The sequence below is a fragment of the Callithrix jacchus genome, chromosome 18 (assembly GCF_049354715.1).
Source record: "Callithrix jacchus isolate 240 chromosome 18, calJac240_pri, whole genome shotgun sequence".
Classification (NCBI taxonomy): Eukaryota; Metazoa; Chordata; class Mammalia; order Primates; family Cebidae; genus Callithrix; species Callithrix jacchus.
The window spans coordinates 18,785,457-18,800,824 of NC_133519.1; the positions used below are offsets into that span (position 1 = coordinate 18,785,457).

The 15,368-nt window shown below is 38.3% G+C and overlaps 1 protein-coding gene across 1 annotated transcript in view; it reads right to left on the bottom strand.

Annotated features, from left to right (window-relative positions):
• SPTA1 (spectrin alpha, erythrocytic 1) overlaps window positions 1-15,368 on the bottom strand; it is a 100,586-nt gene that overhangs the window by 58,894 nt on the left and 26,324 nt on the right. The window contains exons 17-20 of the mRNA XM_035279487.3: window positions 11,916-12,159; window positions 10,516-10,638; window positions 2,599-2,816; window positions 1,390-1,482 (exon numbers count right to left, since the gene is read on the bottom strand). Of these exons, the coding sequence (XP_035135378.3) occupies window positions 1,390-1,482; window positions 2,599-2,816; window positions 10,516-10,638; window positions 11,916-12,159 (678 nt within the window). The remainder of the gene's footprint in view (window positions 1-1,389; window positions 1,483-2,598; window positions 2,817-10,515; window positions 10,639-11,915; window positions 12,160-15,368) is intronic.

Here is a 15,368-nt window from a genome sequence, read left to right on the forward strand (position 1 = left end):
AGTGAAAGGCCCACTGTCTGTCATCACTTTTCCCTGTGCCTCCACTGATAATTCTTCCCACTCCTTCTGGCCTTTAAGTCACTATATCAAGAGCTCTGGACCTTCTATTTGAGGGATGAGTGATCAAAAGCACAGGAGAAGCCACAGAATTTCAAAATTGAGAGCAATAACTGAGATCATTAAAAATATTCTGTGCCTCTGTTTAGTAAGCAGCCTGCATTGGTAGAATTTTCTTTGACTTGTACTTTCTGCCAATATCATGTCTCTGAGAAATGAAGCAAAGCATAACCCCTCTTCCTAAGGAATGACCCACCCCTTCCTCAGATTGGAGTTGAAGGTGCACTTCCCCCTCTGGTGTCATATCCTTTAGGAAACAGGTTTCCTCATATTCCCCATACAATATATAAATTCATCTGTTCTTGTTTACGCACCCGCTGTGCAGAGCCTGGTGAAGACACAGCATAGCGGCCTGTAAATGTACACTGACTTGACAGGTGGAGTCTGTGTCTTTTGTTTACTCTGGATGTGCAGATTAACAACCTTTCATTAGAAAGAATTCCTTGATGGTAAGAATTATGTCTCTCTTTTTTTTACCACTATATTCAGGAGACATTGTTAGAATATTCATTTGATTCCAGTTCAGTTAATCTTCATGACACCCCACTTCACCTTATACCTGAGCCATTCTTATATTCTCAACCAATTGCATCTTCCATTCTCAAGTTCTTACCCAATCGCATTTTCCACAAAACTTGATTGTTTTGTGCCTCAGTGCATTTGTTCTCATGGCTCATTGACTAGAAAAACCCTTCTCCTCTTTCCCTGTACAGCAAACCACCCATCTTTTTCCTTTAATTCATATAAGATGGTTTCCCTCAGCTTGAACATTTTCCTATTTTCCAGTACTGTTATTTCAATAGAACACAAGAGTCCTTTATAACATGCACTTACTGTTAAATCTTTGGGCTTCTAATAGACTGTAATTTTTCTTCAAAGCAGGATTTGTTATTTATACTTGCATATAGTAGCCATTTAATAAGTGTTGGCATTAAACATTAAGAAACAAAGGAAGGGAATAAAGAAAAAGATAAGAAGAGATACAAATGAAGAAAAGAAAGAAAGAAGGGTAGAAATATAAAAGGAAGGCAAAAGGAAAGCCAAAAATACATCAATGAACCATGATACTGTTTATCAAAAACTTCTTTTGGACGAAATCTCCTTTGGACTAAATTGCGGATGCTACAGTTCCTGCATATAAAAGTCACAGAACTTAGTGTATTATTTATCATTGTTTTTGGGGTTGTGGAAAGTAAAAAGTCAACAATAAAGACAGTTTCCTTTTCTCTGTGGTGGGAAGTGTGAATCCTGTCATCAGTACGTTAGTCTCACCTGGCAGGCTTCTGCCTGACTTCGTAGAGCTTCCATACTGTTTCCAAATGCATTGAGATCCAATAGAAAGGCCTCATGCTTCTTCAGAAGAGCCTGATTTATTGATGGAAGATCATCAGAATGAATATAAGAAGAACACTATTATTTCAACTACTATTATTTTGGGTTATGCTGTTTGTCTTCAATCCTGGTAAAAGCCACTTTCCATCTATTATAAACCCTAAATTTGCAAGCCTTAAGAAAATGGGAGCTAGTAAGTTGTAATTTCAATATGTTTACTAAAATCAAAATTAACTCAAATTTGCAAAAGCATTTTTATCAATAAGATTATAGCTGAAAAGAGGATGCTGTTGATATTGTTACTTTGATAAACATTAGCATAACTTAAAAAGTGCATGCCAATTATTTCTAGTGCCAAAGGTTTGGGAAATACTATACCAGCTTCCTATAGGACAATGAGGAAAACAAATAAATGGATATAAAGTGTGATTATAACCATTGAGGTTTTTCCTGCCCCAACATATCAGTCCTATTTTATTTTAATAAAGCAATTAACGTGTCTACATCTTAAAAACCACAATTGGTTTATAAAAGCTCAAGGTTGGCTGGGTGCGGTGGCTCACGCCTGTAATCCCAGCACTTTGGGAGGCCGAGGCAGATGGATCACGAGGTCAAGAGATCGAGACTATCCTGGCCAACATGGTGAAACCCTGTCTCTACTAGAAATACAAAAATTAGCCAGGCATTTGGCAGGCACCTGTAGTCCCAGCTACTTGGGAGGCTGAGGTGGAAGAATGGCTTGAACCGGGAGGCAGAGGTTGCAGTGAGCTGAGACTGTGCCACTGTGCTCCAGCCTGGCAACAGCGCAAGACTCCGTCTCATAAAAAAAAAAAAAAAAAAAAAAAAGCTCAAAGTTACTCTGGAAAGTTTAGGCTGGAACTATGACTATGATTCTGGACACACTCTTTTGATTTAGATAATATCTAAAGAATGTATGCATCCCTGTGGGATGAGAAAATGTGGTGTACCTTTCAGGATTCCTGTCAACTCTGAGGAAATCTCAGCAGATGAAGGCCAAAGGCGGTAACTCTGGAAACCCCAAATAATCTAGCAAAATCTGTAGCTGTCCCACCACCTAAGCAAACCCTAAATTGATAATGTGGTTGCAAATGTTGAGGATTCACAATGTTAAACCCACTCCCACCTTACCCCAGCCGCTTCTTCATCAGCCCCATAGTTAGTATTGTCTACAATAGGCTCCTTCTCTCTGATCCATGTTTCTGCTTCATGCAGGTCAGCCAGGTACTGCTGGAACTGGACATTGGCTTCAAGATCATTTTGTCGCCTAGCAGCTCTAGCACGGAGAGACTCCATATTCTGGTTCAAACTCTCGACCCTAGAGGCCACATCTTCTGCAGCAAAGTGTCCTATGGAGTAGTTATAGAAAAGGTGAGTATGATCATCACGAATGTTTACTGTACTCTCATCCTTTTAGTATCTTGAAAAAGAGAAAGGAAGTTATAAGGATGGTACCTTATTTAGTCAACAGTATATTTTTCTTGAGTTACCTGGGAATTTAAATATCCTAAGTGAGATTAAGTAGCAATACTTATGAATGGGAGATAGGCGTGTGGTGCTGAATAGGTTGGTATAGTGTGACAAATACAGACTTGAAAACAGAATACGAATATGTGGGTGATGCTCAGAGTTCCAAAATCTTGTCTTCTTTAGATTAAGCAGAAAAATCAGCAGATTTCCATTTCTGCCGATAAAGAATTTATCATTATAATTGCTCTTCTACCCTAAACAACTAAAAAACAGTACAAGCTGCAAGATAAAATGATTTTCAGACAGAGAAGGGAAATAAATGAGATATGTTCTATAATTGCCAAGCTTATGCCTCTAGAGGTTTCTGGGCTGTAGCACTGGGGAACTAACCCAAATAGAACTACCAGTCACACTGAATTGAGGAAACAGAGATCAACATTTGGAAAAAAGAACTAGAACTTGTGAGGTAGAGTGTTAAAGAGAAGGGCATTACAGAGAGATAGAACATGTCAGAGAAGTTCCCTTGAGGATTTGTCTGATTACTTATATGCACACATGTATAAAGAAATCCTGGTGGGTGAGAAAAGAGTGACTTAAAAGCAATGGCCAAACAACGTCTAGAGCTCAAATAAGAAGGAAAATGGTTAACATTACCGCCCACCAAAATGGAAAAATACTGTAATACATGAGGTAGGGTCCTCAGAAGTAACATATCTTAATAGTGGACTCATCTCTAAATCGGTCCCTGAATAAAGCCTGCCCCGGGAATACTATAACAAAGCAGACCCAAGAAGCTCGACAATCACCAAGCTGAAGAAACAAGAAAAGCCCCATCAAGTCATATTATAATCAAATTGTTTAACACCAGTGATAAAGAGAAAAGCTTTAAAAAAGAGGGAATAAAAAAGACATATTACATACAGAGGAGCCAAGATCACAACGACAGCAGCTTCTTAACAAAAACTTGCAAAGTCAGAAGACAACTTAGTGCCTCTTTAAAACACTGGAAGGAAGAAATTCTCAACCGAGAATTTCATATGTAGTGAAAATATATTTCAAAAAGGAAAGTAGAATAAAGACTTTTAGATGAACAAGAGTGTAGAGAATTTATGGATAGAAGACCGCCAGTATGAGGAATGTGAGATGAAGTTCTTCAAGCGAAAGAAAAATAATACAAATGAAAATATTAACCTAGCCTTAGAGGCGCCAAGATGGCCGTGAGAGGGCAGCACCAGAACGCTTCTCCCAGGGAATGAAACAGAGGGCTAGAGGACCTCACGATTCCAAACGAGGTGCTGGGTTCGTTTTGGTGGGACTGATAGGGCACTGAAAATAGCCCAGGGAAGGAGCCACAGGGCGAGAGCCGCCCGGGGGGGGGGTGCAAATCAAGACGGAGGTGGGGGGTGGGGGGAGCGCACCTGACGTGCAGCCGGCTCGGAGGGTTGGGAGGCACTTCACCCCCTCAGAGCTCCAATTCATATCCTGTGCTTACCTCATGCCTCCTACAACCCACGGTCCATGAGAGCCCAGCCAGACTGTGGGGGGCCGTGGGTTGTCCATGCAAAACTGAGCAGCGGCGACCGCCAGGCGGGGCAAGTTGTCACACGGACCTGGGCGGAAGTTTGCACTAACGCCAGCGGGACGGACAGTCCCACAGAGGGAGGCAGAGTTGGAAGCAAGGAAACAGACCATAAGGCCTGGCAGGCCCTACCTCCACAGAACTCAAACTGAAGCCCTCGCTGAGAGCTTGGCAGCAATTATACCAGTTTGACCCCAGCCAGGAAGATCGAGCGCTTGGTGAGACGCCATTGGGAAGGCAGGGCCAATCTCACCTGCAAACAAACTCCAGGAAAAGACCACCCATCCGGCAACCTGACTGAACCCGAAAGCCCAGCAACGCCCTCTACAGGCCAAAAAAAAAAAAAAAAAAGATACAGCTCCAACCTCAACAGAAAAAAAAAACGTCCACTCAGGGGACTCCTCCTCAAATCACCAACTTCAAAGATCAAAGGGATATCTCCATGAAGGTGGGAAAAAAACATAATCCATGAAGGTGGGAAAAAAACAGTGCAGAAAGGATGAAACCGTCAAAGAACAGAACACCCTTTCTCCTCCCAGGGATCACAACTCCTCACCATCAAGGGAACAAAAAAAGACAAAGAATGAATTTGATGAATTGACAGAAGTAGGCTTCAGAAGATGGGTAATAACAAACTTCTCTGAGCTAAAAGACCGTCTTCTAACCCAATTCAAAGAAACTAAGAACCTTGAAAAAAGGTTAGATGAAATGCTAACTAGAATGATCAGCTTAGAGAAGAATATAAACGACTTGATGGAGCTGAAAAATACAGCACGAGAACTTCACCAGGCATACACAAGTGTCAACAGCCAAATAAATAGATCAAGCAGAAGAAAGGATATCAGAGATAGATCAAATCCATGAAATAAAATGAGAAGGCAAGATTAGAGAAAAAAGAGTGAAAGAAAATGAACAAAGCCCCCAAGAACTACGGGATTATGTTAAAAGACCTAATCTACGCTTAATTGGCATACCTGAATGTGACGGGGAGAATGAACCCAAGTTGGAAAACACTCTTCAAGATATTATCCAAGAGAACTTTTCCAACCTAAAAAGGCAGGCCTACATTCAAGTCCAGGAAATACAGAGAACACCACAAAGATATTCTTCAAGAAGAGCAACTCCAAGGCACATAATTGTCAGATTCACTAGGGTTGAAATGAAGGAAAAAATGCTAAGGGCAGCCAGAGAGAAAGGTCAAGTCACCCAGAAAGGAAAGGCCATCAGACTCACAGAGTATCTCTCATTAGAAACCCTACAAGCCAGAAGAGAGTGGGGGCCAATATTCAACATCCATAAAGAAAAGAACTTTCAACCTAGAATTTAGTATCTGGCCAAACTAAGCTTCATAAGTGAAGGAGAAATAAAATCCTTTACAGAGAAGTAATTGCTGAGAGATTTTGTCACTACAAGACCTGCCTTATAAGAGCTACTGAAGGAAGCACTAAACAGGGAAAGGAACAACCAGTACCAGCCACTGCAAAAAATGTACCAAATGGTAATGGTAACGACACAATGAAGAAACCACATTAACTAACAGGCAAAACAACCAGCCAGTAACAAAATGACAGGATCAAATTCAAATGTAACAATATTAATGTTGAATGTAAATGGCCTAACACCCCAATCACAAGACACAGACTGGCAAGCTGGATAAAAAGTCGAGACCCATTGGTTCGCTGTATTCAGGAGACCATCTCACATCCAAAAACTCACAGAGACTCAAAGGATGGAAGAAGATTTACTAAGCAAATGAAGAGCAAAAAAAAAAGCAGGGGTAGCAATTTTAGTCTCTGAAAAAATGGACTTTAAACCAACAAAGATCAAAAGAGACAAAGAAGGGCATTACATAATAGTAAAAGGATCAATGCAACAAGAAGAGCTAACTAACCTAAATATATATGTACCCAATGCAGGAGCACCCAGATACATAAAGCAAGTTCTTAATAACCTACAACTTAATAACCTACAAACTCCCACACAATAATAATAGGACACTTTAACACTCCACTGACAATATTGGACAGATCAATGAGACAGAAAGTCAACAAGGATATTCAGGACTTCAGTGCAGATATGGACCAAGCAGACCTAATAGACACTTACAGGACACTCCACCCCAAATCCACAGAATACACATTCTTCTCAGCACCACATTGCATTTACTCCAAAACTGACCACACAATTGAAAGTAAATCACTCCTCAGCAAACACAAAAGAACAGAAATCAAAACAAACACTGTCTCAGACCACAGCACAATCAAATTAGAACTCAGGATTAAGAAAAGCACTCAAAACCACACAATCACATGGAAACTGAACAACTTACTCTCGAATGATGAATGGATAAGCATTGAAACAAAGGAAGAAATAAAAATGTTCTTCAAAACCAATGAGAATGAAGGCACAACGTACCAGATCCTATAGGACATATTTAAAGCAATGTCTAGAGGGAAATTTATAGCAATAAATGCCCACATGAGAAACAGTTAAAGATCTAACATAAACACTCTATCATCAACATTAAAAGAGCTAGAGGAGCGAGATAAAAAAAAAAAAACTCAAAAGCTAGCAGAAGACAAGAAATAACTAACATCAGAGCAGAACTGAAGGAGTTAGAGACACAAAAAAACCCTTCAAAAAATCATAAATCCAGGAGCTGGTTTTTTGAAAAGATCAACAAAATAGACTGCTAGCCAGACTAATAGAAAAGAACAGAGAGAAAAATCGAATAGATGCAATAAAAAACAATAAATGGGAGATCACCACAGATGCCTGAGAAATACGAACTACCATCAGAGATTACTACAAACAACTCTAAGCACATAAACCAGTAAATCTGGAAGAAATGGATAAATTCCTGGATGCTTGCACACTCCCAAGACTAAGCCAGGAAGAAGTTGAAACCCTGAATAGACCAATAACAAGGTCTGAAGTCAAGGCAGCAATTAATAGCCTACCAATCAAAAATGTCCAGGTCCAGACAGGTTCACAGCTGAATTCTACCAGACATATGAAGAGGAGCTGGTACCATTCCTGTTGAAACTATTCCAAACAATACAATAAGAGGGAACCCTCCCTAACTCTTTCTATGAGACCAACATCATCCTGATATGAAAACCTGGCAGAGACACAACTAAAAAAGAAAACTACAAGCCAATATCCATGATGAACATTGATGCAAAAATCTTCAATAAAATACTGGCAAACCGATTGCAACGGCACTTCAAAAAGCTTATCCATCATGATCAAGTAGGCTTCATCCCGGGGATGCAAGGCTGGTTCAACATACGCAAGTCTATTAACGTAATCCACCACATAAACAGAACCAAAGGAAAAAACCACATGATTATCTCAATAGATACAGAGAAGGCCATTGACAAAATTTAACAGCCCTTTAGGGTAAAAACTCTCAATAGACTACTTATCGATGGAACATATCTGAAAATAATAAAAGCTATTTGTGATAAACCCACAGTCAATATCATACTGAATAGGCAAAAACTAGAAGCATTCCCTTTTAAAACGGGCACTAGACAAGGATGCCCTCTCTCACCACTCCTATTCCATATAGTATTGGAAATTCTAGCGAGAGCAATTAGGCAAGGAAAAGAAATAAAGGCCATTCAATTAGGAAAAGAAGAAGTCAAATTGTCCCTATTTGCAGATGACATGATTATATATTTAGAAGACCCCATCGTCTCAGCCCAAAACCTCCTTAAGCATGAGGGTGAAAACAAATGGAAGTATGTATTTAAGAATCTTATATTAAACATGAAATGCATAATACTACTTGAAGTTAGACTATGATAGATTTAAAATCTATATTTTAATTCCTGGAATAGTGGCTCTCAAAATTTTGCTTTTGGGATTCCTTTACAATTTTAAAAATTATTGAGGATGTAAAAAATCTTTTGCTTATATAGTTAGACTCATTAATAATTCCCATATCAGAAATCAAAACAAGTTTTTTTATTTATTTCTACAAGGTTGATTTTTACAATGTTTTCTTTATTATTATTATTTTTTAATATATATTTTATTGTGTTTTAGGTTTTGGGGTACATGTGAAGAACATGCAAAATTGTTGCATAGGTACACATATGGCAATGTGGTTTGCTGCCTCACTCCCCATCACCTATTTCTGGCATTCCTCCCCATGTTATCCCTCCCCAACTCCCCACCTCCACTCTCCCTCCCCTAGTTCCCCCAACAGACCCCAGTGTGTGATGCTCCCCTCCCTGTGTCCATGTGTTCTCATTGTTCAACACCCGCCTATGAGTGAGAACACGCAGTATTTGATTTTCTGTTCTTGTGTCATTTTGCTGAGAATGATGTTTTCCAGGTTCATCAATGTCCCTACAAAGGACACAAACTCATCGTTTTTTATGGCTGCATAGTATTCCATGTGCCACATTTTCCCTGTCAGGTCTATCATCTATGGGCATTTGGGTTGGTTCCAAGTCTTTGCTATTAAAACAAGAAGTTTTGAAAGAAAAGAATGTACAAGTATATACTCCATTAGACAGAACAGTGTAGGCTCTGGAAAACTCCACTCTATGCTTATGAAAGAATAAGTCTTTAAAAGAAAAATAATAGTCTTAGCACTATTATGAAAATATTTTAACATTGTGAACCCACTAAAAGTGTGTCAAAGGCCCCAAAAGGACTCCAAATGACAATGCCAAAATCATTGCACTGTAATAAACACACACACAGACAGACACAAAACAGCAAATGTAGCTAATAGGCCAATTTCAAGATAAGATGGAATCCCAGTAAATACAAAATTGATCTAAAGGAAACATAAAGTGATAGATAAAAGGAAAAACATATAGCAACATGCCAGATTTAAAATAAACTATACTGATAATTGCACTAAGTGTAAATTGTCTAAATATCACAATTTAAAAAGAAAAAGTACCAAATTGAATATACTAAAAACAAGTCCTGATTATATGCTATTCACAAGAATACGACTTGAAATATAAGAAACAGAGTATAAGCAAAAGGGTGGAGAAATATGCACCATGCAAAAACTAATTAAAAGATAGCTCATGTGGCTTTTATTAAAGTCAAAGTGGGTAGACTTCAGAATAAAGAATTTAGCCAGTGAAAAAGACTGATATTTTATCATGTGAAGATTTAACTTCATCAAAAAGATATAACTATCCTACATGTATATGCACATAATAACAGAGCTTCAACATATATAAAACAAAAACTGACAGAACTGAAAAAAGAAGAAGACAAAATCCACAACTATAGTTGAAGATTTTAAAAATAGGCAAATTTCTATAGCAACATAGATCTTCCAAGTAAACATTTGTTGGTTTGAATTACTGGGTTGGGATCTGCAGTTTTGCTCATGAAACTGAATTTTAACCTATACTTTTGAAAACCAGATATTGGTTGCATCAATTGATTCTTCAATCAACAGAGGAAAAATCCCAATGTAATCTGCATTGTTTACACCATACCTAGCCTTATGATGTTCAGAACTGAACATCATACTTAAGCACCAGGAATTTCTTAATTGAATGAAAAGAATGAACAGAGGCACTAAAACTATACAAAGTGAGAAGCTGAAGAAATGGAACAGTTTACTATAAAATAGTTAGACATTGCATAGCTAAGATCTGCCTTCACAGATCTGGAAGCTCCAACATGGAAAAGAGACCTGATTTAATTCACAGGGCTTTGTAAATTAGATTCTGAATTCTGAATTTCTACAAAGAAGCATGTTAATGATTAGGGTAAAGACATTTTTCTTTAATATTGTTTTACAAAACATAGTGAATCACAGGATTGGAATATTCCTATTATTGGAATATACAAACAAAGCCATATGCCCATTTGTCAGAAATGCTAAAAGAGAATTAAGTGGGAAAATGGGTGAGATATTTTTAAATTACCTTGAAGCCCTAAGATAGTGCAAACTTCTTGCCAGAGGTATGGCCTGGTGATGTTTTGGCCAACTGAATCTCAATCATACCTACCTTCCTCTATCATTTTTTCCCCCCTTTCTGTTATCGCTTGAATGCGTGGTTCATGGCTGGCAATGTTCTCCAGGATGACTTGGTGCCTATTCAGAAGATTTTTGGAGGCAATCAGGTCCTTTCCTGTAGAGGAAAGAAATTTCAAAGTTTGGGGTCATCCTGGTGTATGGAAGTAGCAGACCTCGCTTTTTTAGAACTCTTGGACACACAGATTCTTCCTTTGAGTTCTAACCATTGAGTAAGATTCTTTAAATTTATGTCATCTGTCTGAATCCACTTTACTTATCTTTGCTTTTTCTCTGGCTTCTTTTTATTCATAAATTTCAGTTCATTGTTATATAACAGATAATGAAAACATGACTATTTTTGTTGAAAGATAGGTAGGAAGGCAAGGAACTTCTTAGTTCAAATGTCCAGTATTTGCACACAATTGTCTTTCAGCATATTGTGATGTATAAGGAAGGAACTTCTACTTGCTAATTTCTATGGACTTCAGAAAGATTTTAAATCCTCTATGCATAAGTCTTCTCATCATGAAAAAGGCACAGTGTAACTGGTTTGAAGACCTATCCATGATCATTAGAAATAACTTACAAAAAATGCCTTACTGATTGCCTACCATTAACAAGCAAACAATAAATACTACTTACTGTGAATTTCCATCTTATAAGATCCCCTAATCCTGCTGTCTGCTCCATCCTCCCTGCCTCTTAACCGTGCTTTATCTCTTTGCCCTCTAAACTTTCTTTCTTACTACTTCCCGTTCAAAACATCTCTCCAGAAACTTTCTGTGCCTTTCCAATAAGCCTCAGACGTTTTCCTTCAATAAAGTTTTCCCAGACTAACCCTTCCATTGTCATAATTGTCCAGCCTTTCATAGATTTTTTCCAAAATATGCACACCAACCTGCACTGTATGTGGGTACACCTTTTTCTGTACCTCAGTATAAATGTACTGGCTTTGACACTGGTGAACGAGCAACTTCTGAAGGAAAGAACAATATGTGCTTTATCTGCTACGTCACCCCTGTTCTTGTCAGAATAAATAGCTCACAGCCAGCTACAACCTACACACAAACACCTAGTATCTCAGACATTAACCATGACTGCTCAAAGACCTTCAGAGTAACTTCAGTTTTAGAGCAAGCAACCAAATACTGAGCACTCTAGCTCTTCCCAGAGGCCCTAAATTCATGGCATTGATCATGTTCAGTTTTTGGAGGTATATTTTTTAGTAAAATTTAAAGACATCTTTTTATGAAGGACTGGACATATTTTCATGAGTCTGAGAAGAAACAGCTAACAGCAAGCTTTCTGCAATCCCACTGCTGTACCCCAGATCTCTCAATCTATAGACCCTGGTCCTTTCCTAATGTCTCAGCCTGCTCAGGCTGTACTAACCAAGGTAGGTGGAAGCAGCTGAGGGTTCAGTCTCTTGGATCCAGGCCTCCTCATCCTCTGTGTCTCTACAAATCAGCTGTAGTTGAAGTAAGTCAAAGAGCTTCTTCTTCCGGGTAGCCAGTGGCTCTTTCAGAGCTTCACATCGGGATACCAAGGACTCTTGCCTTGCCCGTATGTCCTTAGAATCAGGATGGCCTATTTCTTGAAAATATGCAGCCAGCTCTGTGAGGGTATCCACCTGATCCTAAGGGAGAAATAGAACGAATGTCAAGAATCCCATCATTTAGTAGGAAGTGATAGGAGTTTGGCATGGTGGGAAAGGGGACAGGGAAAAATCATTTCCCGTACACACTGTGTTATCATCTCTAATTAAATCAGTTGGATAGATTGCTACATTGAGGACCACTACATCAGGTGAGGCTCTTTGTAGGAAAGTAGTTCTCAGAACATGTTTTAGAAACATCAAAATATTTATAGAATGCTTCAAGGGAATCAGAAAAATTAGAACTGCCGAGTTTGATTGTTTAAGAGTATTGATAAATTGGGTCCCAAGAGAAAAAGCTGAAGTGTTTTTCTATCTCAGTTCACCTTCTATATTATTTCTCTCTCTTTAAAAAGAGCTGTAACTGCAAATACATGGCAAACTCCTCAGGCTTAAATTTGTTGCATAGCAGAAACAATACCTATGAGATGAAATATGATGTTATAAACAAATGTCAGAAGCCCAGAAAAAGAAATTTAAAGCAAGGCCATGCCACCAGATATCTGTCCTCCTTTGAGACATATCTGAGAAAGGAGAGATACAGAAACAGGATTTTGAAGGCTCTCCCTAGAAATAAAATTTTAGTTGTATATCTATATTATAAAATAGATTTCATAGGTACGTCACATCAAATTTTTATTAGTGAGGTAAACTATACCTGGCCTGGCAGAAACACAGTACCCAGGATTTTTATCTGCTCGTTTTTCTCATGTGTTTGTTGCGTATGAGAGTGGCACATAAGCAAGGAGGGAGAGCATTAGGACAAACACCTAATTCATGTGGGGCTTAAACCTAGACGACGGGTTGATGGGTGCAGCAAACCACCATGGCATATGTATAACTAAGTAACACACCTGCGCATTCTGCACATGTAGCCCAGAATTTAAAGTATAATTTTTAAAATGTTCTTCAAGAGACCGAGAAACATCAGGCATTTGGTTTTATTTTTGCTATTTTGCCATTCAGTGCTCAATCTATAAAGGATTTTATCTACGGCTCCTCCATTTGGAGAGAAGTTTAAAAACACTGACTGCTGGTAACTTCTTAAAACACATACTCAGTTTTCCATAAAAAATTAGAGGCCTTACACTTTTACACTGCTGGTGGGAGGGTAAATTAGTTCAACCATTATGGAAGACAGTGTGGCAATTCCTCAAGGATCTAGAACCAGAAATACCATTTGACCCAGAAATCCCATTACTGGGTATATACTCAAAGGATTATAAATCATTCTACTATAAAGACACATGCACACATATATTTATTGCAGCACTATTTACAATAGCAGAGACTTGGAACCAACCCAAATGCCCATCCATGATAGACTGGACAAAGAAAATGTGGCACATATACACCATGAAATATTATTCAGCTATAAAAAAAGAATGAATTCATGTCCTTTGCAGGGACATGGATGAAGCTGGAAGCCATCATTCTCAGCAAACTAACACAGGAACAGAAAACCAACACCTCATGTGTCCATGTGTTCTCACTCATAAGTGGGAGTTGAACAATGAGAACACATGGACACAGGGAGGGGAATATCACACATCGGGGCCTGTCAAGGGCTAGGGGGAGGGGAGGAAGAGAATTAGGACAAATACCTAATGAATGCAGGGCTTAAAACCATCACCGTGGTACATGTATCCTACGTAACAAACCTACACATTCTGCACATGTATCCCAGAACTTAAAGTAAAATAATTTTTTTAATTAGAGAAATTATAAGGAAATAAAATTAAGATCCTTCAGTAGCCAACTGTTCTCATTTCTTAGGACGTTTTTATAAATCAGAACATAATAGAAGGATTTTCAAACATAATCATTATCATCATCACTATGGGTCCACTGTACTCTTTGAAAAGGTCTAATGTAGTGCAAGATGCACCTGATGAGGGAGAGAGGATATCTGGCTCATATCCTTGCCTGCCAGTCCATTGCTGTTTGATCTCGGGAAAGGTCTTTTACCTGTTTTGATCTTAGTTTCTTCAACTATATAATGAAAGTGTTGGGCTAGAGAATATTGAAGATCTTTTTCAACTTCAACATTCTATACCTAAAATTTCCCTCACAAGCATTATTTCTGTGCCTCTACCTCCACTAGGGGTTCAAATTCCTGGTAATCAGCCACCCTAACTTTCCCAAATGGTGTGACACACTCCTGTTTCTTAAATTCTTACCCATACAGTTTATCTTCTTCAAGATGTCCTTTTTTGTTTGCTTTTAAACAAAAAATTAAACAAATTGTACCCCTCCATCCTTTGAAACTCTGTTCTCCTGATAGATTTCAAAGTTATATTTGTATGATTTTACTACTACAGTCATTTTACTTTATTTAAAGCCCCATTGAGCCATCTCTAAAGGGATACAAATGACTTTTTTTCCTATTTTCTGTAGATTCTTCTGTGATATCCATTTAACTCAGAGTGACCATAGAGTAGGCATCATGAAAGTGTATTTTTGAAAGGCAGGTTAGTGTGATCTTCTAGGGAATGGTGGAATAATCTTTAAATACAAGTTAGGATTCCTGGGATGAGAAATTGGGTTGGTTGGAAGTGGATTTCCACTGAATTCTCCAAAACCATAGATTATCCACGATCTAGGAAGTTTGGGAATAAATTCATTTTAAATAATAGTCTGGTATGATGTTGGAGGAAATATCTCTGAAACTAGCAACCAGACATCTGTTTATTATAGTCCTGGCTCTGTTGTTAATTTTCGCTGTGACATTGGGAAAGTCACTTTACTTCCATAGATTTCAGTTGTCTTTATTTAAAAAAAAAAAAAAGGTAGAATTTAAAATATTTTTACTCTTTGAATCACAGAATACCTGAACAGGAAAAAACAACTTTATCCCAAGCCCTTATTTTACAGATGAGGCTAGTGAGGACACTAAGAGGCAAAAAGCGAAAAGACCTATCAAAGATCACACAACCAGTAACCCATAATAATGTACATACAACCCAGATTTCTAGATTGAGAGAACAGTTTATATTTAGAAAGTCGATGGAGCCTTGCATCAACCATGAGGTTCTGATCAAAGACACTGAGCACTCAGCACCCCTGGCTAGACTGGAGGGAATCTGGGGAAAAGGCAGTTTACTAACAATTTTGAGTTTTTACCCTTGGTGCTTCACTCTTTTGCTCTCTGAATAATAATAATTACTTATTATGAGTGTGCTCAGGACATG